The sequence below is a fragment of the Triturus cristatus genome, chromosome 1_2 (genome assembly GCF_964204655.1).
Source record: "Triturus cristatus chromosome 1_2, aTriCri1.1, whole genome shotgun sequence".
NCBI lineage: Eukaryota > Metazoa > Chordata > Amphibia > Caudata > Salamandridae > Triturus > Triturus cristatus.
Window position 1 is genome coordinate 980,418,543 of NC_140580.1, and position 24,861 is coordinate 980,443,403.

At 45.1% G+C, this 24,861-nt stretch overlaps 1 protein-coding gene across 6 annotated transcripts in view; it reads left to right on the plus strand.

Annotated features, from left to right (window-relative positions):
* Positions 1-24,861, plus strand: part of EXD3 (exonuclease 3'-5' domain containing 3) — a 2,855,457-nt gene that overhangs the window by 1,178,620 nt on the left and 1,651,976 nt on the right. For all 6 annotated transcript variants that reach the window (XM_085610760.1, XM_085610799.1, XM_085610781.1 and 3 more), the window contains one exon: positions 22,984-23,057. In XM_085610760.1, coding sequence (XP_085466886.1) covers positions 22,984-23,057 — 74 coding nt within the window. The remainder of the gene's footprint in view (positions 1-22,983; positions 23,058-24,861) is intronic.

The window sequence follows — 24,861 nt, forward strand, 5'->3', positions numbered from 1 at the left end:
TAAATGTCTACAAGATTGAACCCAATGTCCGACATCCCTGGATACCAGTAAGTAATCCGCACAGGAATAAATATTGTGGACAGCAGCATAAAACGTGAATGGTGTTGTGCTAGGGTTTCGGCATCTCCATTACTGCTGCATTATATGGCAAGTGCAGAGGCAGACTTTCTTCTGGTGGGGACCAAATGATCTGTCGAGTGAGGAGCCTAGCAGACAACTAAAGCTCCCCACCATATCACTTTACTCATAGGTATGGGGCAACAATCTGTTGCATATCTTAATCATTTTGCAGATTATCATAATTGATCCCTTAGATACAAATAATCACAATATTCTTTCCTTCAAGCAAGCCCCTGGCAATTGCATATATTCCATCAGGATCCAAGACAGTGTCAGGGGTTCGTACCCACAGCCCCTCCTGGTCTAGAGCAGCACTCCTCTAGCATGTTAACTAAAGGGCACTGTATGGCGTTCTCCCTCAACTTGTGCGTCAGGACCAGGGCAGTGCTGGGAGTGAGGTGAATTTCTTGAAGAAACTCAATATCTACCAAATGTCTCTTCAAGGCAAGCAGATATTTTGCGTATCTCCCGGTTGCTATTTAATTCCCGAGCAGTCTATGTTAGGAGTCAGCGAATAGGCTTTTAAGCAGCAATTAATATGATAATAAAATAGTGGCCATATCATCTTAGAGATAGATTTTAAATCATGATGAACAAATGTCGTGATCTATCACAAAAGTAGCTTTGCCTAACATCATAATGAGACATCCCCCTCCCCATCTTCCTCACCGAAGTCGCCAACTAACAGTGAACAAATATCCCACCCTCCACAACCCAACATACCCGATACCCCTACATACAGGAAGGAAAGACATATTGGCAACACCCATTCTGAGCACAAAATGAAAGGCCCACATCCCACTGTAAAAGGCTGTGGTGGTCGCAATCTATTACTTATTAGGCAAAAGTGATTTGCCGATGTAGAACGCAGACAGCAGGAGAAATAGCTAGCATCATGTATCCAGATTGAGCACACAACAGCATGCACAACACCTCCGAGAGATGCTCCCAGGCGGCTCAGATATGTATCTTTACACTGATTTGACACATCAGGCATGCTGTATATTCATAATTAGGCAATAGCAAGCAAGATTGGTGAAAAACCAGTGAAGAAGAGATCTAATTAGCGGTTATTATTGACACGAACTTGGATGAGTGTTCATATATTGAACTGGTGTAAGAAGACCAGATGAAAGGATAGTTAATCATTCTCGTCAAGAACAGAGGAGCTCATAGCTGCACCCTACAAGTCATCGTCCCGGTTTGAGTCTACCTCAGATTTTCATCACATTGGACACTTGCTGCGAGCCCATGAATAATGGTGGGTTTGTCTCTCAGCATAACGAGGGCAGGGTATAGCATTACTGCGCTGTATCTGCATTGCCTGAAGATTTGTTCTTGGCAGGCAAAAACGCTCTCCTGACCTCCTGAACTTGTAAAGAGACATCAGCACTGGAACATTGCAGTAGCTGATGTTTGCATGCTTAAAGTAGGGCCGCATCCTGTTCTCTGTAATTAAGTAATCTGGAGATTATAGGTCTGGGCCCAGATCCAGGAACCCTAGGGCCCAGGGATCGACGCGCTTTTTCAACAGCATATATTTCAGAGAATTATCTCGGGCTTAAAAGTAAGCCGGCAGTTTTTCAGCAAACTTTTCCATGTCTCCAGAGCTGGCATTTGCAGGGCCACCTACAATGTGAGTCTTATTGCATCTCTGTTTCCCTTCAAGTCTTCGTTTTTGGATTGTAGTTCCTCAGAGTTTTTCTCCATGTTGGTTTGAACATCTTTGCCTATTAAGGCAACATCCTATATCTCCAATACTTGTCTCCACCATGTCCAGACGTGATACATGCTTGTTCAGATACTCCATCATCCGAACTATTCGATATGTCAGGGCGTCCATCTTGCTATCTTAGGGTTGCAGGCTGCATTTCCTAAGTTTTAGAGTGGATCAGGTGGACTCCCCAGCATCAGAGCCCAGAGGGCATGGGACCCATTCCAAGTCACAAACACCATTCTGCCCTTGGAGGATTTTCTAGTATAGAACGTGAGTTTAGGCTCGACTTATCCACGTTGCTCATCTAGAATATAAACAATGCTCTTCCAGATCAAGGAAGCTGTGGGGCCCATTGGCAATTTCACATACTGTGTCACTTCCATGCAGCACCAGAGAGCATAATGACACACCACCCATCCAGCAAGATGGAAGGAGTTCAGTACTGGCAACCACCGAGGTATTGTAAAGGCCCCACAGTTCCACAGTAAATTAATAATGACATGGGCAGGGTGCATTTGATAAGCCCAGAAGAAGTCAACGCCATAAAGAAGGGCTAAATTACAGAGAGAGCACAGTGTCTGCCAGCTAGCTGGGTAAGTGCCCTACCAACATCATTTATGCTTTGCAGCATTTGTGTCCAGGACATCTCGATGCATCCACCAATGTGTGTGCCCTAGTAAGTGACTGCACAGACACATTACTGCAGGCCAAGTGTGCCACGTGGGCAGTGGCACATGCACTAGGGTGGGCAAGTCATGTAGACCACTGCATATAGCGCACATAAATTCCCAACATAAGCGTTGTCACATGTAAATGAATTGATGGGCAAGAATCATTTCCCATTCTGAATAAGGACATGCAGTAAAGCGGAGGACCAAGGAGGGCCAGAAGTGAATGCTGCCTTAAACTCCCCTCCACGGCGCTTGCATCACCCAAGGGCACAGCATAGTCAGTCCTTACGGTCGCACAGGAAGGCTAGGGAGCAGTTACTACAGCTGGAGAGGCAAACCCCATCCTTCAGATGCAGCAACAGTCTGCTCCTTATCAGCCAGAGTCAAGCACAGAAGTTAATCCTAGCAGCCGCAAGAGGAGAGCACCTGCGTGCAACATGCAGCCAGCATGGCGTGTGTCCGTGTTCCTGGCCGGGACACACAAGTGGACACCATCGCCTCAGGACCGAGGTACCAAGCATTCTCCTCAGGCTATGGGCAGCAATTATTGCTAGGTCGCATTGCAGCGTTGATCTGGTTCTGGAGGATCCTTAATATGGCCGAAAGAGACGTGAAAGTAAGTAGCCAACGTTGGGCCAGGCTGGCTCCACACCCTCTTCCACTTTTTCAATGGCAAAGGTGGATGTTCGAACTGTATTATGATGATTACTAATGGAACAATAGCTGTAGGACTCCAAACTGATGTCATATGTCATTTAATTTCTGAGGCTACCTATTTTTAGGGCATTAATTTATTTTTGGAAATATGAGTCTTAATACATGTGTGCATATCACAGATATGACACGCTGTTTTGTATTCATGCGTTCCTGTCACAGAATATGATAGTTTAATGTCTGCACATCACAGAGAAGTTGTGTATATGCACATCACAGCCAAAACATTCACCAAAATCCAATCCTGGTCGCAAGTGCAGAAACGTGATGCCTAAATGAAGAGTAAGTCGTTTATTAGTGTAATGGGCACAGCTCAGCCATCAAAATGTAAAAGTCACAATTCATACTCTAACATTCTAATACAACGCCTAACCTATGGTGCATTAAAATTTCACATAAGGGAAATAAGTTAAAAGGGGCAAAAGAAATAAGGGATATGTCAAAAACTAGAACTATCTGGAGGTTGCAGACAGTCAAGAAGTGCAAGTTCATGGATCTTAAAACCACAGATCTTCCACAAAATGAGAACGAGTCACAGAGCCCTTTCAGGCGCTGCCATAAAGATCTAGACCTCTCTTCCTCCCGAAGTCCGACAAATTTCCTCCTCGACTACCTTCTAAAAGGAAGTTAAAAAAATCCTAATAGCTAAATTCCTGCATTAAAACCGCTCTGGCCCACTGCTCATTGATTGCCACCTGAGTGGCAATGAGATTGCTGTACACCTTTGAATCCCAGCACTAGCCTATCATGGTCATTTATGTAGCCAAGATTATTGAATATTCTTCTCCATGGTCTATATCCCACATACCTTAACTATGTTGCACGACTATCTTGTTATATTATGTATACTCTTGTAATACCTATCCAAATTGTAAAGCACCCACCTGGGTCAAGTTCGCGCTATATAAATAAATTATAAATAAAAATGTCATAGAAGTAAACCACAGTAACAGAATAACAAAGATTACAACAACGTCCTGGGCTGAATATTCAGGAAAATTAAGGGCAGTGGATATATTTGAAAGCACAATGGACTACTGCATTTCTTCACAATCCACTGGGGCTGTCACTCATGGAATGTGTGGGGAAATAAGTGCCAAATAGGGTGGCTTAAAGCACGCTTGGCTAGCAATTTTGACGAACATCAAATAGAAATTAAATGCAAAATTGTTTGGGGTTTTGGAGTTCTCTCCTGCGTAATTTTCCAGAAAATTAGTTTCTAGTGGTGCAACATATGCGTACAGATGATCTGAGAATAAAGTAAGGGATACATTAAATATGTTAATTTAAATTAAATAATGGTGATTTTAGTGTAACTGTTAGGTTCAAACTTATTACAAAAAGGTGCTGGTAATTTTAAAAAATGAAAAAGGATCAAGTGTTAGGCATGGGGCAAAGAAAGAGAATTAAAGAAATATATATAGCTACGTGTAAAAGGATATGTTGAGGATAGACAATAAATGAATAAACATTTAAATAATACATTCACAATGAGGAAAACGAGTAAAAAACTAAATTAAAAAGGTCGATGTAATGGTGATGATGCAGTGGCTCAAACAACTAAATACTTATCTGGAAGATATATGTAACTTTGCTATAGTAGCAGGATGATTTTAAGACGTGATATTGTGACGTACTTCATTTTTAAGGTACATTGGGCTAGGAACATTGATTAAAAGGGGTCAGAATAAAAGGAAAATGATAACTTTACTCATCTGTGGTATGTCCACAATGAATGCATTGTAAATATCTGGTAAACGCATTAGAAGTACATTTCACTAAAGCACAGGCCAAAACATTGTTTTAAAGGGGATTCTGAAATTGGTATCATATAGACATGGAAACGCAGGCAAAGAGAAAGGCATGTTCTCTGGCATTGCAGTGCTGCATGTTTTGTATCAGATGAGGTCGCTGGGACAGCTGACAGTCGTACAGCTTTTATACCAGAGGAGGACGTTTTTGGGACAGCAAGACTAGTGCACTGGGATCACGACCAGGGCGCAGGCTTGACCGGTGGCCAGGATGGGAATCTGTTTATTTTCAGTGGTAGGAGCCGGATTCACAGAAGTGTCGAACTTATGCTTGCATAAATTAACCCTGTCATGGTTGAGAGGGCTCTGATAGTAAAATTAACCAAAAAGGGGAATTTTGGCCATTTTCCTATCCATACCGATGTATTGCGTTGGATACACGTGCATCGGCATCAGGACATTGGACAAATTCATGGTTTATAGTTTGAGCTCTTCTTTTTTTCTGTAAATCTTAATTACGTACCTCACCGTTGCTTTCCTTCCAGTACACTCTTTGTGACAACTGGTGTAAAAGGAGCACTTTTTCCATATTTTCAGGCGCTCTTATATAAGGATAACTGAGGTGTCATTTAGGAGAGGGCGAGCCACTCATTTTCAAGTGTTTGCGAATCACCAGGGAGTTTATACCGAGTGGGTATTCACCAGGTTAACACATTATTGTCCTTATTGCACCCCTGGCAATATCTATTGCTGTTAGTTATGTTTAAAACTATCAGTGTAAAGTTTGTGTGTAAGCGAGTAGAAGATGCATGCTTAGGTTGCATGCACGTCAGGTTTACGATCTGTATATTGGGTGTAAATTATGCATGAAGTTTTGAAAGGCATGAGTAGCACATATGCCTCTCAAAATGATTGATGTTTCGGGTCCATAGTTTGCTAGTGCACACATTATGCTTATGCGGTGTTATTATTTTAATACCATGTTCCTATTTGCCTGGTTCATCTATATGTTGATAAATAGACCAGTAGTTTTATTGAGCTTTTCATCCTACTTAAAGGAAGAAAAATGTTTACCATTCTTAAACGTACTGAAAATGTTAATTTACCACTGCAGTGTCCGCCTTGCTCTTTACCTGGCATATTGTTTTTGTTCAAGGTGTTTAAAGTCTAACACAATGTTCTGATGTATACATCTGCCAGCGGATTGCTCACCTTGTGAATATTCCCTGCGCCAGCAACATTCAGAAACTTTTGTAGCAGTCCACGCCGATGAGGTCGAAGACGACGTCACAGAGACACGGCTCCGCTCGCGACTCCGCTGACGTCACCGGCTCCATAAGAAGACCTCGTCGGCGTGATGACATCAGTTCCCTTTTTTCCGTGCCATCGATGCCAACAGATTTCGGGAATCTCTCTCTGTAGCTATACTGGTTACTTTGTTTTCTGCTGGTTTCTCTTTGTCTTTTTCTGCGGAATGTCGACTAAGAAGTCGGGATTTAAACCCTGTCATGAATGTGGGAAGCACATGTCCATAACGGATCCGCATGACGACTGCGTGTGGTGCCTCTAATCGGACCATGATGTCGAGGGATGTTCTTACTGCTGCAAGATGAGTTCCAAGGCTCTTAAGGAGAGTGAAGCAAAGCTCTTCATCGCGAAGATGAAGAAAGAAAAAAGAGGCCGGAGAAAATCGAGGTCGAGATCGAGGTCGGCGTCGAAGTCGACTTCAGGGCATGCTTCCAAATCCAGGAAGCACAAGAAGAAGAGGAGGCATTTATCTCGACGTCACTCGGATAGGGATGCGGCTCCGAGATCGGCATCGCCCTCCCGACGCCGTAAGGACTTTGTGACTCCCTCGCCTGTTCCGGATTCATCTATTGGCCTGTCCTCACCTGTGGCTTCACCAGAACATTCTCCGACTCCGGCTCCATCTCCGACGCCGGCTCCATCTCCGGCTCCCGAGTGAGCCTTTGGCTCCACTGAATCCACCGTCGGCGCCGGTCGGCCCGAGTCCGGTGATGCCTGAGCAGTATCCTGCATTTCCAGGACCAGGTCAGGACCCTACGCATTATCTTAGTGCGATGTACGGAGTATTCTCCAGAGCCATGTACCCCTCTGGTGCACCTTCTATGGGTCCTATGGGTCCTATGGCCTTCAGTTTGGGGGTTCCCCAAGCCTATCCTCAGGCTCCCTTCATGCCATTTTTTCCGGCGACTCCGTCTTGGCATCTACCAGCGCCGAGGACGTCGACGCCGCTTCCTTCTTCACCGGCGCCGACTCGACCTCGTTCGACGCTGGCTGTCCCTTTGGATCGACGTTCGACTCCGGCGCCGTCGGATTCGGTCACGGCGCCGCCGACTCCGGTTGTGAGAATCAGGTCGAGGAGGGAGGCTCAGAGAGTGCTGGATGAGCAAAGATACCTGATGGAGGAGGTAGAAGAAGGGGAGCTCATGGAATCGGATGATGTTTTCGAGGAGTTGAAGGAGGCTAGTGGCCTGGACTTATCCCCTGAATGGGAGATTACTCCTCCTTCTGATGCTCCTTCAAAGGATGTGGCGCCATACCATGCTGTTATAAGAAAAGCAGATGAACTTTTAGATCTGCACAAGTTCAAACCGAACATTTTAACAGAATTGCTGCACTCTCCCTCTACTGTTTCTGAGCCTTTACTCCCTTTTAACGACGCCATCATAGAGCCAGTGATGGAGGTGTGGCGTAAGCCCTTTTCTGCTCCGGCAGTTTCTAAAGTCATTGGCAGGAGGTATAGGGCAGCTCCGGGGGACCCAGAATTTCAAACTTCTCACCCGTCTCCTGAGAGTCTAGTGGTTCAGGCTGCATGTTCAAGAAGATCATCAGGTTCGTTTCCCCAGGTCCCGAGTGACAGGGAAGCTAAAAAACTGGATCAGTCGGCCAAGAAGGTCTTTTCTTCGGCCAGCATGGCCCTTAAATCAACGAATGCCACCTGTCTCTTGGGACGCTATATTCATGCTCTCATGGACTCAGCAAAGCAGCTAGCCCCAAAACTATCAGAGGAGGATAGGGTTGGTTTTAATGAGGTCCTTTCGGATGCCCAGGCGGCGCGTCAGGTGATCCAGAGTGGATTGGACACAGCTGACTCGGTAGCAAGAGTCATGGGATCTTCTGTTGCCACTAGGAGGAGTGCGTGGCTTAAGTCATCGGAATTTTCCCCTGATGTCCAATCAACGCTGTTGGACCTGCCTTTTGATTGCTCCGGACTCTTTGGCAAGAAAGCAGATGCTGCGCTTGAACGTTTTAAAGAGAGTAAGGCCACGGCTAAATCTTTGGGCCTTCAATCTCAGTCAAGGGGTTCGTTCAAGAGGTACAGGGGCTTCGGAAGGTCAACCTTTCGTACTTACAGGCAGCCCCAGCAAGAGCAACAAGGCACTCTGTATAAGAGCTACAGAGGCAGACTCAGGGGTCGCTCTCGAGGTCGACAGCTCTCCTCCTCTTCCCCCTCCTCCTCCTCCTCAGCCCCTCCCACCACCGCAAAGCAGCCCTAGATCCACCATTCTGGATCATGTTGGTCCTGTGGGGGGCCGGCCTACCTATTTTCTACAAGATTGGGAATTGGTTACTACAGACCTTTGGGTTCTAAATCTTGTAGAAAATGGGTACACCCTTCCCTTTCGGGAATTTCCTCCAAATTACCCTCCTTGTCAAGGTGCTTGCTCGGAGGACCACCGTCTTCTCCTGCACGAGGAAGTCCTGACGTTACTCAGAAAAGGCATGTTAGAGGTGGTTCCAGAGCAGGAGAGGGGTCAGGGATGCTACTCGCTTTCACCCTTTACTTTCCTGATTCCGAAAAAGGACGGCAGGTTGCGTCCGATATTGGACCTCAGGATCTTGAATCTTTATCTGAAGCAAGAGAAGTTCAAGATGCTCACCCTTGCGCAGGTTCTTAAGGTGCTGAATCAGGAGGACTGGATGGTGTCGATCGACTTGCAGGATGCGTATTTCCACATCCCCATCCTGAAGTCGCACAGGAAGTATCTCCGGTTTACGGTAGGGTCTCAACATTATCAGTTTGCGGTCCTTCCCTTTGGTCTTACTAGTGCACCTCGAGTCTTCACCAAGGTGATGGCGGTGGTGGCAGCCCATCTCAGAAGGTCGGGGATTTCAGTCTTCCCCTATCTGGACGACTAGCTGATCAAAGCGGAGTCGCCAGAGAAGGTGCTTCATCATCTGCAGGTTACAACTCAGCTGTTGTACAAAGTGGGTTTTTCGATAAACGTGCCCAAATCTCAACTGGTGCCCTCTCAGCGCAACCTGTTCATAGGGTCGGTACTGAACACTACTGTGTGTCGGGCATTCCCTCCTCCACAAAGGATTCTCGACATACAGGAAATGATTCCCTTGTTTTACAATGGAGCGGTCGTCCCAGTCCTGAAGGTCCTTCGCCTGCTCGGTCTTTTTGCTTCCTGCATTCTGTTGGTCAACCATGCACGCTGGCACATGAGGGCGCTCCAGTGGTGCCTCCGCAGGCAGTGGTATCAGCACAAAGGAGATCTCAGGGAGTTTGTGAGGATCTCCAGAGAAGCTGCGGCGGATCTGTCTTGGTGGAGCGTGGAGGGCAATCTGTCTCAAGGAAAGCCCTTCCATCTACCTCCCATCGGTGGCCACAGTGATTACAGATGCATCCACTTTAGGGTGTGGTGCTCATCTGGGGGATCTGGAGATCAAGGATCTTTGGTCTCCAGAGGAAAGGTTGCTTCACATCAACCTTCTGGAATTGCGGGCGATTCGTTTGGCACTCAAGGCCTTCCTCCCTTCCCGGTCAGTCGGTTCAAGTCCTGACGGGCAACGCTACCGCGATGTGGTGTGTCAACAAGCAGGGAGGAGTGGGGTCTCTTTGTCTCTGCAGAGAGGCTCTGCGCCTATGGTCCTGGGCTCAGGATCATCAGATTTGTCTGATGGCAAATCATCTGGCCGGAGTTCTGAACGTGCGTGCAGACAGTCTCAGTCGGCAGTTCTCCGCCGACCACGAGTGGAGACTTCATCCGGAGGTGGTTCGTCACGTCTTTCGGATGTGGGGAACTCCTCGGGTGGACCTGTTTGCCACTCACGAACGCTCACTGCCCGTCATTCTGCAGTCTCCAGTATCCGATGCAGGGATCGTTGGGGGACGTGTTTCAGTTGAGATGGGACTCACATCTCACTTATGCGTTTCCTCCCATACCCTTGATTCCTCAGGTTCTGAGGAAGATTTCGCCAAGACCGGGCCCAAGTCATATTGATCGCCCCGGATTGGCCAAGAAGGGTGTGGTATACAGATCTTCTCCACCTCTCCTCGTGCCCTCCGCTCCGTCTCCCTGTGAGGGCAGACCTCCTCTCGCAGTCGGAGGGGCAGGTTCTACACCCCCACCTCCAGAGCTTACACCTTCATGCCTGGAGATTGAACGGGGCAACCTGAATTCTTTTTCTCTTCCGCCAGATGTGGTTGATGTAATTTTGTCTGCCAGACGTCATACCACCAAAACTATTTATTCCTATAAGTGGTCTAAATTTGCGCTCTGGTGTGGGGAGAAGTCAATTGATCCTTTTAGTGCTCGTTTATCTGACATTCTGCAGTTTGTGGCAACTTGGGCTTCCCTTCACACTTTTGCAAAGCATTACTGCTTGGATTCTGAGGTGAGGAGGGACGGACATTTTGCTTGTTCCGTCCTTCAGGACTTTCTGGTATAGAAGGGTGGACACCCTCCTCCGGGAGTGGGACTGCTGTGGGAATCTCTTCACAAGGTGAGGAATCCACTGGCAGATGTATCCATCAGAAGAACAAGTTACTTACCTTCGGTAACACTCTTTCTGGTGGATACAGTATCTGCCTGTGGGTTCCTCACTGACCCACCCGCCTCCCCGTTGTCCACCCTTGTATACCTACAATTCTAATGATGATGTTTCAAAATGTATTTGTTACTGTCAAAGGCATTGTGTTATTTCTTTTGCCTTCCTATTTATTCTTCACACTGTGTGTGTTGCATTGTATATTATGTACTGTGTATACTGTGTATATATTGCTGTCAGTCCGTCCGTGTGCCTCGAAGGCACGGATAAAAGGGCGGAACTGACGTCATCACGCCGACGAGGTCTTCTTATGGAGCCGGTGACGTCAGTAGAGTCGCGAGCGGAGCCGTGTCTCTGTGACGTCGTCTTCGACCTCATCGGCGTGGACTGCTACAAAAGTTTCTGAATGTTGCTGGCGCAGGGGATATTCATAAGGTGAGGAATCCACAGGCAGATACTGTATCCACCAGAAAAAGCGTTACCGAAGGTAAGTAACTTGTTCGTTTTGACCAGCCAACCTTGCCTAGTGCCAGTACTGGTTGAGAGCCAATGTGGTTTATCTCCCAACATTGGTCTGGACTCGGTTGGCCCTGCGGCTAGCACCAGTGCACCAAACACTTTGTTCTCTTCCCCCATACCCAGTAAAGCCATGAAAGCTACGAACCTGATCCTGTGCCTCCCAACACAAGGTTAGCTATCATCACTCTTCCTTTGGTTTCAGTGAATCTTTTGCTGCTTGTGGTGCCCTATTTGATTGGTCACTATTACCTTCACATGTAACAGCTCTGAACCAGGCTCTGTTATTATTAAGATGGGAAGGAGCATAGAGTAGCTTTCCACTTTTATTCAACTGGAGGTCCCATACTTTAATTTTGTTGTCCTCTTTATTCTGAAAATGTCCAGTTTAGTACATCCCTCCCAAAATACTCAGCCATGCCAATGCGACTGTGGGATCATTGTCACAGAGTAGCGGAAGAGAGGTGTGGCCAGGGTAGCTGAATCAGAACGCAGGGCTCCGGTTCGATCCCTGGAGCCGGCGGCAGCTCAGCTGAGCACCAGTGGTGGCCCCAGCTGGAGAAGGTGATGGGTTGGGGGTGGGAGGGTTGGGGCTAGGAGAGAATTTTTTTTTTTTTTAAAAAGACTTTGTGGGACGGGTATACTCAGACGTGTGAGTCCTGTGCTCTACATGCCACTGGAATCAAGCTATCCTGGCTGAAGAGGGGTGAAACCCCAAACCGGTCCGAGGGTGCTTGTTTCCAGTCCAGGGAGGACCTGGCCTGGCAGTTCGGGCTGGACTGTTCCCATTGGGCACAGAGTCAAGACTGATTTGCATATGGCTGGGTCCCAACTGGAATGGCATGGTGAGCAAACAAACAATGGATTTAGGCCCAGATCTCTGTACTGGGGTGAATGTATGACCATGTTCTGCATTCTGTCCATCAACTGTTGTTTTTGCAATTGTCACCCCGAGTGGGACGGTATGCTCAGACGTGAGTCCCGTGCTCTCCATGCCACTGGAATCAAGCTATCCTGGCTGAAGAGGAGTGAAATCCCGTAACCGGTCCTAGGATGCTTGTTTCCAGTCCAGGGAGGACCTGGCCTGGCAGTTCGGGCTGGACTGTTCCCATTGGGCACAGGGTCAAGACTGATTTGCATATGGCTGGGTCCAAACTGGAATGGCATGGTGAGCAATAAAAGATGAATTTAGGCCCAGATCTCTGTACTGGGGTGAATGTATGACATTGTTCTGCATTCTGTCCATCAATAGTTCTTTCCACATTCAATCCAGGCGCGGCTCTCAAACTAGAGCAGTGCCAGGATTGGTCTTGTTTGGAGAATCATAAGTGCACATGTGTGTTTGGTCCGCCTCGGACGGACGGCCAGACACACATGCGCACTTCACTTCTCCCTGGCTTGCTCGGTCCTCCTGCCGTATATTTTTTTATTGGGCTCAGACAGCATAAATGAAATGATAATAACATTGCGTTATTATAATTTTATTTATTCTCTGCTGGCACTGGCTGTGGGGCGATGCTCCTCTGCCATTACGGAGAAGCGGCCCCTGCTCAGCACTATGTGACTCTGGGCAATACCTCACTTAATCTCCCCCACGGCCCCAGTGCCTTGAGACCCTTAGGGGTGAGTAGTTAGCGGTTTACAAATACTGAATTTAAAGACGTTGCGGTTTTCATCAGTGGGACAGTCAGTGGTAAAGATTATTGGATCATGGAGGTTAGGCACATGACAAAAGAAACAAACATAGGTGGCAGGCTCTAGAAGCAGTACAACGAAGATAGGCATTAAGAACAGGCGCTAAAATCAGCTCTAAAATTCATGAGACAAGAAAAGGTGCTCAGAGGTCTAACTTTGTAAGAACTATGATGAGAGAGAGAAGCATCCATGCTGTGTGTGAAAGAGGAGGACAGACACTGTAAAAAGAAGCAGTGGAGTATGCCATGGGATCCTGGCTTTTTAATCGGTAAGACATGAGAGGAGCATGGAAACCAGGCTCTGTAAAAACCAACAGTAAAGAGCATCATAGAGACCTCACCCTGAGACCTGAGACTGGAGGGAAGCCCACAGAGTCCCACCTCTGTGAAACCAGAGAGGAGTACCGAGGCCCGCTGTACAGTTCTTTAAGCTGCAGTCTAAGCGTCTTGGGTATTGTTCAGACAGAAGTCTTCAAGGTTGAACTACTCTGCTTTTTTACTCTACCTTGGCCTCTCTGCCACCGAGAAAATGCTTATTGCATTTTGCCTGGCTTATTTGAAAGAGTCCTTTGTGACATCACAGGAAGCAACATCACATATACTTTGACCTTGATCAAAATCACGAAGTCTAGGTTTAAAACTTTAAAATAAATTTAAAATCTCAATGAAATACCCAAGTGTTAGGGCATTAAAGAGAAGTTGATCTAAAAAGCACTGGTAGCTCTCCTCCACTGAGTAAATGGATACATTTATTAAGGTATGATGTCCTTGGTGAGTGGCATGATCTTCTGGCTTAGCTGACCCCATGAAATTGTAGGGTACTGTTGCCATCAGATGAAGAGTAAGAATAACTAACAGATTAACAGTGGAGTGACTGCCCTGACAAACCAGGAGCGATTTATCTGCATTTCATAGCTTGTAGAAGATGATGTCCTTGCTTAGAAAATGGCCCTCAATATATAGTAATCGTCTGAAACTTGCAGCCAATATTGCTTGCTTCCTTCTGAGTGTTGATTTGTATTACAATTTTCAGGTTGAATGTGATGCAATGCACACACAAATCTACAATGATCTCATAAGGTAAAGAAGAGAAAAGGGGCAAAGGAAATAAGAAAGATATCATAGCAGTAAATCACAGTAACAGAATAACAAAGATTACAGGCCACTGCAAATTGATCCAATCTTCATATGTTGCTTCATGGTTCAGCTTTTGATTTTTAATGCATATTGTTGAATGTTGGGCTGGTTAGTGGAGAAGGATTCACCATTATACTTATTTTTGTGAGGCAGGGGATGCCACAGGTAATCAGACTGGCTCTGATTGGAGAGCCTGTGATCATACTCTGCTGTCTGTTACTAAGGCAGTGCTGCAGTGAATGGTTAAACGCTGCATATAAGTGCTATTTTCACAAATTGAGAGGTACCCTATTACACGTAGGGGTCAGGGTAAACTACAATTTCAACAAAAGAGTATCCCCTACTGAGCAAAATCTCATTCTAGTCACTACCATCAAGCAACTCTTGCGGACACTCCTTCACTTACTGTTCTCAAAACACTGAACTCGTATATATGCACAAATAGTCCAAAATTTGTTATGTTGATTCCCAATGCATGTACTGTTAAAAAGGATACATGCTATATCATCAATGCACATATTCTCATCTTGCCACTTTCTTTACATTACTATACTGGTTCAATATGACCTAAGAAACATATTAACCAGGTAGTCTTTGTTATAATGAGATCGTTGATTTTCACAAGGTGCAGAAAAGCATAAAGAGAAGAACACGGTTTTATCCAGTTATTATAGATACTTTCAAAAGTTACAAAATAAAAAAGTGTACAATAAAAAGTTGTCAACGCTGCGTTTCGGTGGATGAAAATCAAAATACCACCTTCTTCAGGACTCTTAGATATTGACAACAATCATCGTTTAGTATGATTGTTCAGGTTCAGCATTTCAAACATTTCATGCTCCTTAATAGTTGTTCAATCCTCTAGTTGATCTTTATGGTATAAACCACAGGTGTATATATGAGAAAACAAATCCCTCTGTAATCAGCAGGGCCTCAAGTTAAAATTTCCTTTCCCACTTATTTCATTGTTGTATGCATGTTTATATACAGTCAATAAGGGTGCATTTATATTGCAGAAAAACCACTAAATTTCTCAATTTTCTTGGTCAGTTTTCACCCTTCTGTTATCGTTGATATTGCGCTCGAAGCAGACGCCCGTTCTTGTTTCTGTCTCCGCGAGGAATGAAAGTGCAACATGAGCACCATAGTCAGAAGCTTCTAATTGGTCTAGGTGGGGAAGCATAGAGTGTCAGCCTTTGTCTTCTATGGCAAGCATGCCATACCATTCTACCAGCCAGCACGTTTCCATGCCAAAGAGATGATTGTATGGTTTGGACGTGTTGCAACACAATTCAGAGAGTACTTTCATTTTACAATGGTCATTTCATCCAGGACTTTGCATAGTCAGACTACTACTCCTTTAAAGCTTGTTTTCTAGAGAATGGAATGAGTGAAATGACATGTTCTTGAGGTTAAGGTCAGAAAGGACAATTGAATAGTTGCCAGTCCATAGTTACAGAGGTGGGTGTGAGTTAAGCTAGGGATTAGAATGGTCAAAAGATTAGAAGCCCGTCTTAGGCACAAAGGTCAGTTTAAGGCATTGATATGCATGTGTAATTGTTGTTTGTAGCTCATTGTCGAAAGGAACTGTGGGGAATCCTATGCCGCAGACCTTAAGTTACTATACAAAGAAGCCATCGGGAAATATCATGATGACATTAAGCTAGCACAGGCAAAATTCTATGAGGAGAAGATTAATGAGGCCTCCAGCTCCCCCATAGAACTATTCAAAATTGTGAAGTCGCTCACCACAATCGACCAAGACTCCCACACGCATCATCCCTCTAAGGAGAGATGCAACGAGCTAGCCACTTAAAATAAAACACAAAGTGGAAATCACATATAATTTGCTGCATAATTGTCCCACAGAAGGCCCCGAAGTGAGGCAGGACACCTCTGGTAGGAAAGGCCAACTCCCTTGCGCAGATCAACCTGGACCTCCAATACCCCTGCTATTAGGTACTGTCCCAGCGTTGAGCAAAGAACGCACGGGCCTCCTCCTGAGTAACATTAAGTCTGGGTCTCCACTGGATCCCGCCCCACCCCACATCTTACTTCAGGGCTGGAATCCCATCCTCTCCAAAATGGCTGACCTTCTATCACTATCCCTGAGCACCAGGATAGTGCCTAAGAAGTGGAAGCATGCCACTGTTAAGCCTCTACTCAAGAAGCCTCAACTTGATTCCATGGTATTGTGGAATTTCCGCCCCATCTCATGACTACCCGTTCTGGGAAAAGTTGTTGAGAAACATGTTAATTGCATCATCTCACAGTTCTTAGAGCAGAATAACATCCTGCACCAGACCCAGATGAGGTTTCACCAAGAACATAGCACAGGATCTGCCCTCCTAGTGATGACTGAGAAATTGAAAATGATACTGGACAGGGGGGATCCGCCACGATTCTACTCCTGGATCTAAGTGCGGCTTTTGATACCATGGTTCACCAGATCTTAATACATAGACTTCGAAAGATCGGGATCCAGGACACAGCCAATCAATGGCTTGCCTCTTTCCTCAGTGACTAATAGTTCCAATGTATGGCATTGGCCATCCTCTCACATTCCTCGCCCCTTACCGAGTACCTCAGGGCTCGGCGCTCAGCCCTACCTTGTTTAACATTTATCTGAGTCCTCTAGCACATATAGTGCAGGAGGTCGGCATGTCAATTCTGTCTTACGCTGATGACACTCAGTGGTCTGTGTCAGAAGGGATGAATTCAAATCCTCTGCAGCTGGTACCGTGCATGGAAAAAATAGCAAACTGGATGGCTAACTGCAGCCTAAAACTGAATGGTGACAAAATGGAGCTGATGTGATGAACGTGTATTAGTTGGCCAAAAGGTTGGAGTCCATCCCCCGCTCCGAAGCCATCCATAAAGAATCTGGGGATGTGGTTAGACCAGACCTTTTCCATGGAAACACAAGCCAAAAAACTATCAGCAACCTGTTTCGGTATACTACGGATGACCCATAAGATCATTGACCTAATCTCAGAACAGGCTCGGAAGATGGTGGTCCAGGCCCTAGTGGTCTCTAGACTGGACTATGGCAATTCCCTGTACCTGGGGTATCCCAAGTACGTGGTCAATAGGCTAAAGGTTTTCCAAAATGCTGTGGCCAGGATGCTCCTGAAGATCCCCAGACAGGAGTCAGTGAGATCCTCTCTGAAAAAACTGCATTGGCTACCTATTCAATCTAGGGTTCGGTTCAAAGCCCTCTGCCTTGCCCACAAAGTCATGCATGGCCGAGGTCCAGCCCTGCTAAAGACCCTTGTCTCCAATAGGTCCGTCTGGTCCTCGTCCGACTTCCTTATGAACATACCAAGGATAAAGAGATCAAGATGGGGTGGGAGATCCTTCTCACAGCTGGTCCCAAAGCTCTGGAACTCGATGACCACGTAACTAAGACTGGCTAAAGACTAACTGTTTCCATGAGTCCCTACCTCTACCCACTGCCTCCTCTTGGTAGCGCTGGGAAGCCCTTGGGCAACCATGTGCTTTATAAATCTCATAAACCTATACATAAATATTCTGCTTTAGATTAGTCTGGGTTTGGAAGCATGATTATGAGATGTTTAAGCTGGAGCAAAATGATGGGACTTCTTGCTCTCTTTAGAGCATTGTAAGGGTGAAGATTAGGATTTGGAAAGAGGGTGTGCAGGCCTTGGTGCAAGTGGACTTGAGCAAGCTCTAAGCTCCAGATTGTTTGCGTGACTGGTTGACACAGCCTTGAACCTTTTGCACCAGAATATTTTTTGTGTTAGATATTATTTTTCTCTGTATATTGTTATCGGTTGCTGAGGCATGAGGCGGTCTAATTACAGTCTGTGGTGTCTAGTTATCAGCAGTTTTGTTTGTCCCCCTAGTAATTTTAACAGGCTGCATAATTGACTGGGCTTCGTCTTTTGCACAAGCGTATGGAAATGGTGAAGATAGTAGCATGGTACTATTTGTGGTCTTTTTCCAGACAAGATTTCAAGTTAGAGAAAAGTTTTGATGTGGAGTTTCCATGTAAACCTTGAAGATCAATTTGACAAGGGATTATGGTTATTGCTCTGATAGCTTTGGAGGCTTTGGGGTTTGAACTTTTTTCTCGAAAGGCTCTGTATCTGGGCGGTGGGATTTCATTGACGGCGGGTGAAAAGGATTGGTTTTACTGGAATATGAGGACCAAGTGGATGTAAAGGAATATGAAGTATAAGAGTTACTTGGAGCCTTATGAAGAGAGTTACCTCATACCCGTACCCACCAACCGCAGAATCAGAATTTGAATTTAACCAGTGGTTGCCAGGTGCAGCAAGGGTAGATCTCACACTTTAAAAACAAACAATCTATCGCCATCAAAAGATATGGTTTATTCATATTGCTACTCGGTGGTGAGCTGCAACTAATAACCACAATGGCTTCCTTCCTGCTACTTCACACTAAAACATGAATACATTAGGAAGTCCCTCCAGCATTGTGAGTTTGGGAGTAATTTGATCGAAACATAGGGCTCCAGAGAAAAGTCTGGCTGCTGCATGGAGCATGGCCTACATGGGAGCAAGGTGGGTTTTTGGTGTGTGTTGATAGTTTTATTTCCATTGTGCAGTTTAGCTGTGACAAGTGCCTGGACTGCAAGGTTGAGGTCACTTTCAACAATGACCAGTTTGACATTTATGAGGAGTCTTAGGCTGTGAATAGCTGTTTTGGCCGTGGTGTTGATGTGGGCTCTCATATTGAATTCTTGTCCCTTGCTACTATCAATGTCATGTCCAGCGCTATTCCCTGTGATTTAGAGCAATTGCTTGTTTTCGAGGTGCGTGTATTTGAGCGCATCTAGATGAATGATCCAGTCTTGGATAAGTCAGGAACTGCCTTCTGTGGAGATTAGTAGGAAATCTGTCTTCTGTATATTGAGCTATAAGTAGTTGAGACAGAGAGACAATGTTTAACCTTTTAAGTGTTTGATTTAGATTTAGGATGTCATTAAGAGAGAAGGTTTTTATTCATACAGTGTAATGTCGTCTGCATATAGGTGACATGCAAGGTTGAAGTGTTAAAGGAGGAAGATCAGTAGCTCCATATAGAGACTGAAAAGAGTTGGGGATAGTAGTCTGTGTTCTTCTGGTTCTAAATGCTAAAACGTTTAACCAAACTCTGCATAGTGCCAGTTTCTTTAATTTTGTGAAAAGAGTGCAGAAACATATAAATTGTATAAAAACTGAAATTTCACTGCATATTTAGCAGTCCTAAATAGGAGTGCTTTTTCTTTGACCTCTGTGGTGTTCTCCTGATATGTCATTGTTTATTTCTGCATCTGTCAGAGAATCTATTCTTTGGTAAGTATCTAAGTTCAGTGTACTTTCTTTGCTTAGGGGTCCCCTATTTCTTTGTATTTGGTGTTTGGAAATCACTGCATTACCAGCATAGTTTCATCCTTGTCAAGTTGACCTGCGCGCTATTAGAATCTATGATCAAGTTCTTGGGAGAAGATACCCATGTAATATATTCAACATGGCTGTCTCATGTGCTTGTCCTCCTTCATGGTTCACTTCTAGGGAAGAACAACTTAACATTATTGGATCTCACTACCTGCTGGAAAAGCCAACCATCAATCATCAAGATCTTTAAAATAAATTTGATTAAACTTTATTTGCAGTTGATAAAAGGCATACATTGTCAGGGAGCATTCCAATTTCGGATATTGCAGACATCATATTAAAGACACCAACTTTGACACATACAACAATCTTGGAAGCATACTGTGTTACACACAACATAGTTATGTTTGAGTATAATGTATTATTGAGGGGTCAATCTGTCTCTTTGTGACAGGCATTATGCTTCCAGGGAGGGTGTCGGGCGTCGTGAGTCCGCCAGTGTGTGACATCTGAGGGTTAATCGGACATCAGGTTTGTGTGGGGTTCAGTGTGTTCAGCTCTGCACCATCACATTGGTGAAGCTATGTCGTAAATGGTTCCCAGATTTTGTGGGTCGGGTTACTGGGGGCATAAGATCTCAATAGGTAGTGAGCTGTTTTTGGCAGTGTGAAACATCAGTGAGCCACGCCTTTACTGTTGGCACTGGTCTGTGACCCCAGTGCATCTCCACCCTGCGCTTTGCCAAAAACAAAAGCATTGCTACTAATCGTCGGTATGTATCTGAGACCCCTTTGACGTATCTCATTAGGCACCGTATGGGGTCTGGCATTAGAGGGTCTTCTCTAATGGCACTAATCGTTACGCATACCGAATGCCAGTATCCCGCCACCTTCAGACAAGTCCAGACCAGGTGCCCAAATGTGGCCTCCGGCAGGGAACATCACAGGCATCTCGCATCCTCATGCAGGCCTATCTTATGCAGGTGCTTTGGATTGCAATAGATTCTATGTAGGAATTTAAAGTGTATCAGTCCTAGACGACTCGTAGTCTATAGTTAGAGGAGAGATGTTCTGTTTAGCCGCAGCAATAATTTCATTGCTCAGGTGATATTTCCAGGCCTTTGTCCTGTTCCCAGGCCTGGTGGTCCTTCAAGGTGTCCAGTCAGGAGGCAGTCGCCATCAGGGAGTAGAGTCGGGTAATAAGTTTACGCGGCAGTGTGATTGTGTGGACATATTTTAATGCCTTGGTGACTGGGGGAGGGTCGGGGAACGCGGTGTTTGTGTTCGTGCAAGTCGCCCGGATTTGATAATATAATAGTGTCTAGCGGTGTAACTTCGTGTTCAGCATTGTTGGTAAATGGGGGAAGGAATTTGTCATCCCGGTATAAGTCAGCGAATGCCCTAGCACATCGTGCCGCGCCGCTGTTTTGTAGTGGGAGGAAGGAGGGGATTGCTGCCAATGTGGCAGATGGCGCATATAGGTTGGCAGTGCCTGTTCCCACGACCAGCGTACACACACCACCGTGTTGATTTAATCTTTGGGTGCTTTGTACGGTTGAAACATTGCCATGTTTAGTGGCCTTGGGATGTTCTGCTGCTCTCTACTGACAGATGCGGTTGAAACAGTGTAGGATGAAGCCAGAAGTGTAGGAAACTTGCTTCGGCACAGAGGGCGTAGAATTTTAGATCTGGGGCACCCATTTCTTCACACTCCTGCGGTAGCGTTAGGGTTTTATAGGCTACTCTCAGCTGTCGGCCTGCCCACGTTAGTGCGATAATGGCGGAGCACAGTCTTTTAAAGAACTGTACTGTAAGGCGGAGCGGGATATTTACGAAGAGGCATCAAAGTTTTTGAAGGGCCACCATTTTAGCAATAGCTATGCACCCAGCCAGGGAGAGCGGCAGTTTGTTCCATATCTGGTTACGAGTCTCAAGCCAGTCAACTGCGCATCCATAATTTGCTCTGCATAGCCCTATGCCCAAATATTTAGTCTGCTCAGTTGCCAATTTTAGTGGGTATTCCGTTTGGTATGGACGCGTAGCTTCTGTAAGTGGAAAGAGTATTGACTTGCTCCAGCTGACTTGGATGCCCAAGTGGCCTCCAAAGCAGAGCACTTCCCTTGTCATAGGTTCTAGGTTCTTGCGTGGTTCACAAATGTATAGGGTAATGTCATCGGCGTACATAGACACCACTAGTCCCCTGGCAGTGAAACCAATGCCCCGTTCCGTGTGATGTTGGTGCAGCCTAGCCGCTAGCGGCTCCATTGCCACAGCAAATAGGAGCTGGGAGAGGGGACAGCCCTGTCTAGTGCCCTGCGTGATTGCAATAGGGTCTGAGATTTGGCCGTCCAGTTTAATGTGCGCCAAGGGGTGGGTGTATAATAAACTGATTTTTTGGATAAAGCTTGAGCTAAATCCCACGCGTCTGAGCAGGGGGAAGAGGAAGGAACATTCGAGCAGATCAAATGCTTTTGTTGCATCTAAAAGTGCCGCTACCACTGGTAAGGAAGGAAGGATGTGATGCATGACAGAGAATATTGTATGGAGATTATGCGATGTAGCCCTCCCCGGTATAAATCCGGATTGATCAGGTCGCATAATTAAAGGCATAAGGGGCAGTAGGCGGTTTGCCATTAACTTCGCTTTATTTTGTTATCAATGTTGATTAGTGAAAGAGAGTGATGTGAGTCGCAGAGTTCTGGGGCCTTATCTGGTTTGAGTATGGTTATAATAATTGCTTCTTGAAGGGTTGGTGGAGCCGGCCTACGGATAGCAACTTGATACATCTCTGTAAGGTGTGGGATTAGTATAGTGAATCATAAAGATTTTGATGCATTTTTTTAAAGTTAATACCTTTAGCAGGTGATGAACATTTTATTAAGTCAATATAATAAATTTCCAGGCAAGCTTAAACTTCAAATTTTGCCCATGTAATTTGAATGAATTCCATTGTGCTGAAGTAACTATCTTTTTCTGAAATATTTCCAAAAATATAATTTTTGTATTTGAGACTCACACAGTAAAGTGCTGTATCCTTTGAGGTTTTAGTGCTGAGAGTGCCAGGAAATCTACCATCAATCTTCATGACTACCTTTCTCCAATGTTCAATTACATCCCAGTTTGTTTTCTGCTAGGTGAGCATAGAACATCAAAGCAGTCCAACATATTCTGCCCTTTGTATTGCTTTTCTTCTAGCTGGTAGCAACATATTTTGATTGTTCATTGGTTTTTAAGTCGAAGGATAGACCTGCTGATCTTGTCAATGTACCCAGGTATTGTGAACTCCAGTATATTTCTGTAGTACAAAATAGCTTGACAGAAGCCAATACATATTGTGTCTTCCCCTTGGTTGATGATGGATGGTCACTCAGCTGTGTTCATTCTGCATGGGTTGGGTTGGTGGTTAGCAACAATTGCAGTTTATCAAAGATGCTTTGTACATATCTTGCACTTTCTTCTGTGTAGGCCTGGCTAACATCTTTCTTTACATCTTTTTCAGCCCTCTGTCCGAATGTGGTAAACCTGCGTCATATTGGAACCCTAAAATACTTATTCTTCAAGAAGTTTGTTGAGGTATGGACAGTTGTTTCCTTCAGAATGTTTTGTAGGCTGATTTGCAAAGTTTATTGTGGTTGTTTGCGATTACGTTCTTAGAGCACACTCCAGATGTAATTAATCTTGAGGAAAAACTCCAGATATGTCACTGGTCTACAGCTGGACCAATATGCTGGCTCTAAACAAGCTGTTTTCAATATGGGGCACTTCCATAGTGTTTTACTGTACATTTATCATCTAAGATATGTTTGACTTGTGAATAAATGACTGATTTACTAAATATACTAAGGGACCTATAAGGATAATGCAGTCACTGAGGGGAACATTGAGTGCCAGAGTCTTGGCATCACTGGTTTCACATTTTGCAAGATCACCGCAGAAGTAATTAATTTCAAGTGAACTGCCATCCCTCCCTCCCACCCCGTAGTCTAGCCCTCTAAAAAAGTAATGTTTGGAGTGTATAAGACTTCTCTATGAAGTGGTATAAATCTTTCTAAAACATAATATTTGGATTTGACATAGGTTTCGTAAATACTTATTCCTCATTGGTATGTTGCTGCTGGGAGACAGATTAATTGAAGGTCTTTATGGTATGGCCCTTTGGAAGGAGATAAGAATAGACAAATATATTTCAGATTACGGGGCTCTTTGGTTCCAGAATCCAAAAGCATGTACTGTAAAACAAACTGAGGCCCTTGTCCTCAGCAGCATAGTCCACTCCTCTTTAGTAAACACGTCTTTTTTTAACAGATTCATATATATTGGGGAGAGGATGTGGTCTGATGGCTAGATTGCTAACTTTGGTGCTGGAAACCAGGGTTCGAGCCTCGGGGTCGCGTCCGCATCCTGTGATTCTGCACAAATCACTCAATCTCCCCGTGCTTGAATGTGTCCTTGTGTTGTGTAACTGGTGCTCATGTAAAGCGCTCCAATACCTTCTGGTCGAGTTCGCGCTATGTAAATCTGCATAAAAAACATAATAATATAACGTGGGTGGGAACTTTTTCAGGAGTCTCATGGCAATCGCGGTTTACTGTGCACAAATTGAGACTGTTGGAGCCTTTTATCCTTGGTTTTCTTAACCTTACTATTGAGCACAAAAATGAGCCCCAAGGATATACCTTTAGCACTTGCCTGTCATGGTAGTCGAATAGGTTTTCCCGTGGAGGTAGTGTGGGGCTACAAAATCAGACCCAAATAAAACATCTAATGAAAGTTAATAAGTTGCTGTCCAGGAGGAGTTATTACTGTGTCCTCGTGTAATATTATGACGGTTTCTGTGGGACAGCCTAGACTGATCCCATAGGACAGTCTCTATGGTGTCTTTAGAGCGAAGCAGGGAGCTCTCACGGGTGTTCTAGAATTACTGGTGTCTTTGGTAAGTCAGACCTGGCCCTTGGCAATGCAAGCAAATACTGCCTCCGGTGGACTGGGGTTCTCCCACCTTGGTACCCTCTCTTTGCACTTTACTGTAGTCTCAATTGGTTGGCATGAGCAGTTCTGGTCTGCTGTCTCCTACTGGCTTACAAATGCTGTTAACATTCTTCTCCCGCTCACGTCTAAACATCCCAGGTCTCATCGCCCCCCTGCGCCTTGGTTTTCCATTGAACTGAAGACATTACGTACTAAATGCAAGGCTGTAGAACGTAAATGGAGGCATTCTTATTCTGTTGTACAGAAAACTATTTACAAAGAGACTCTAAAAGAATACCATCTAAAATGTAAAACTGCTAGAGCTATTTACATTTCAAACACTGTAACACAAGTACAGAACTGCCCTCGCACTCTTTTTTCTGTAGTCAAAAAATTGACAGGAGTGGAT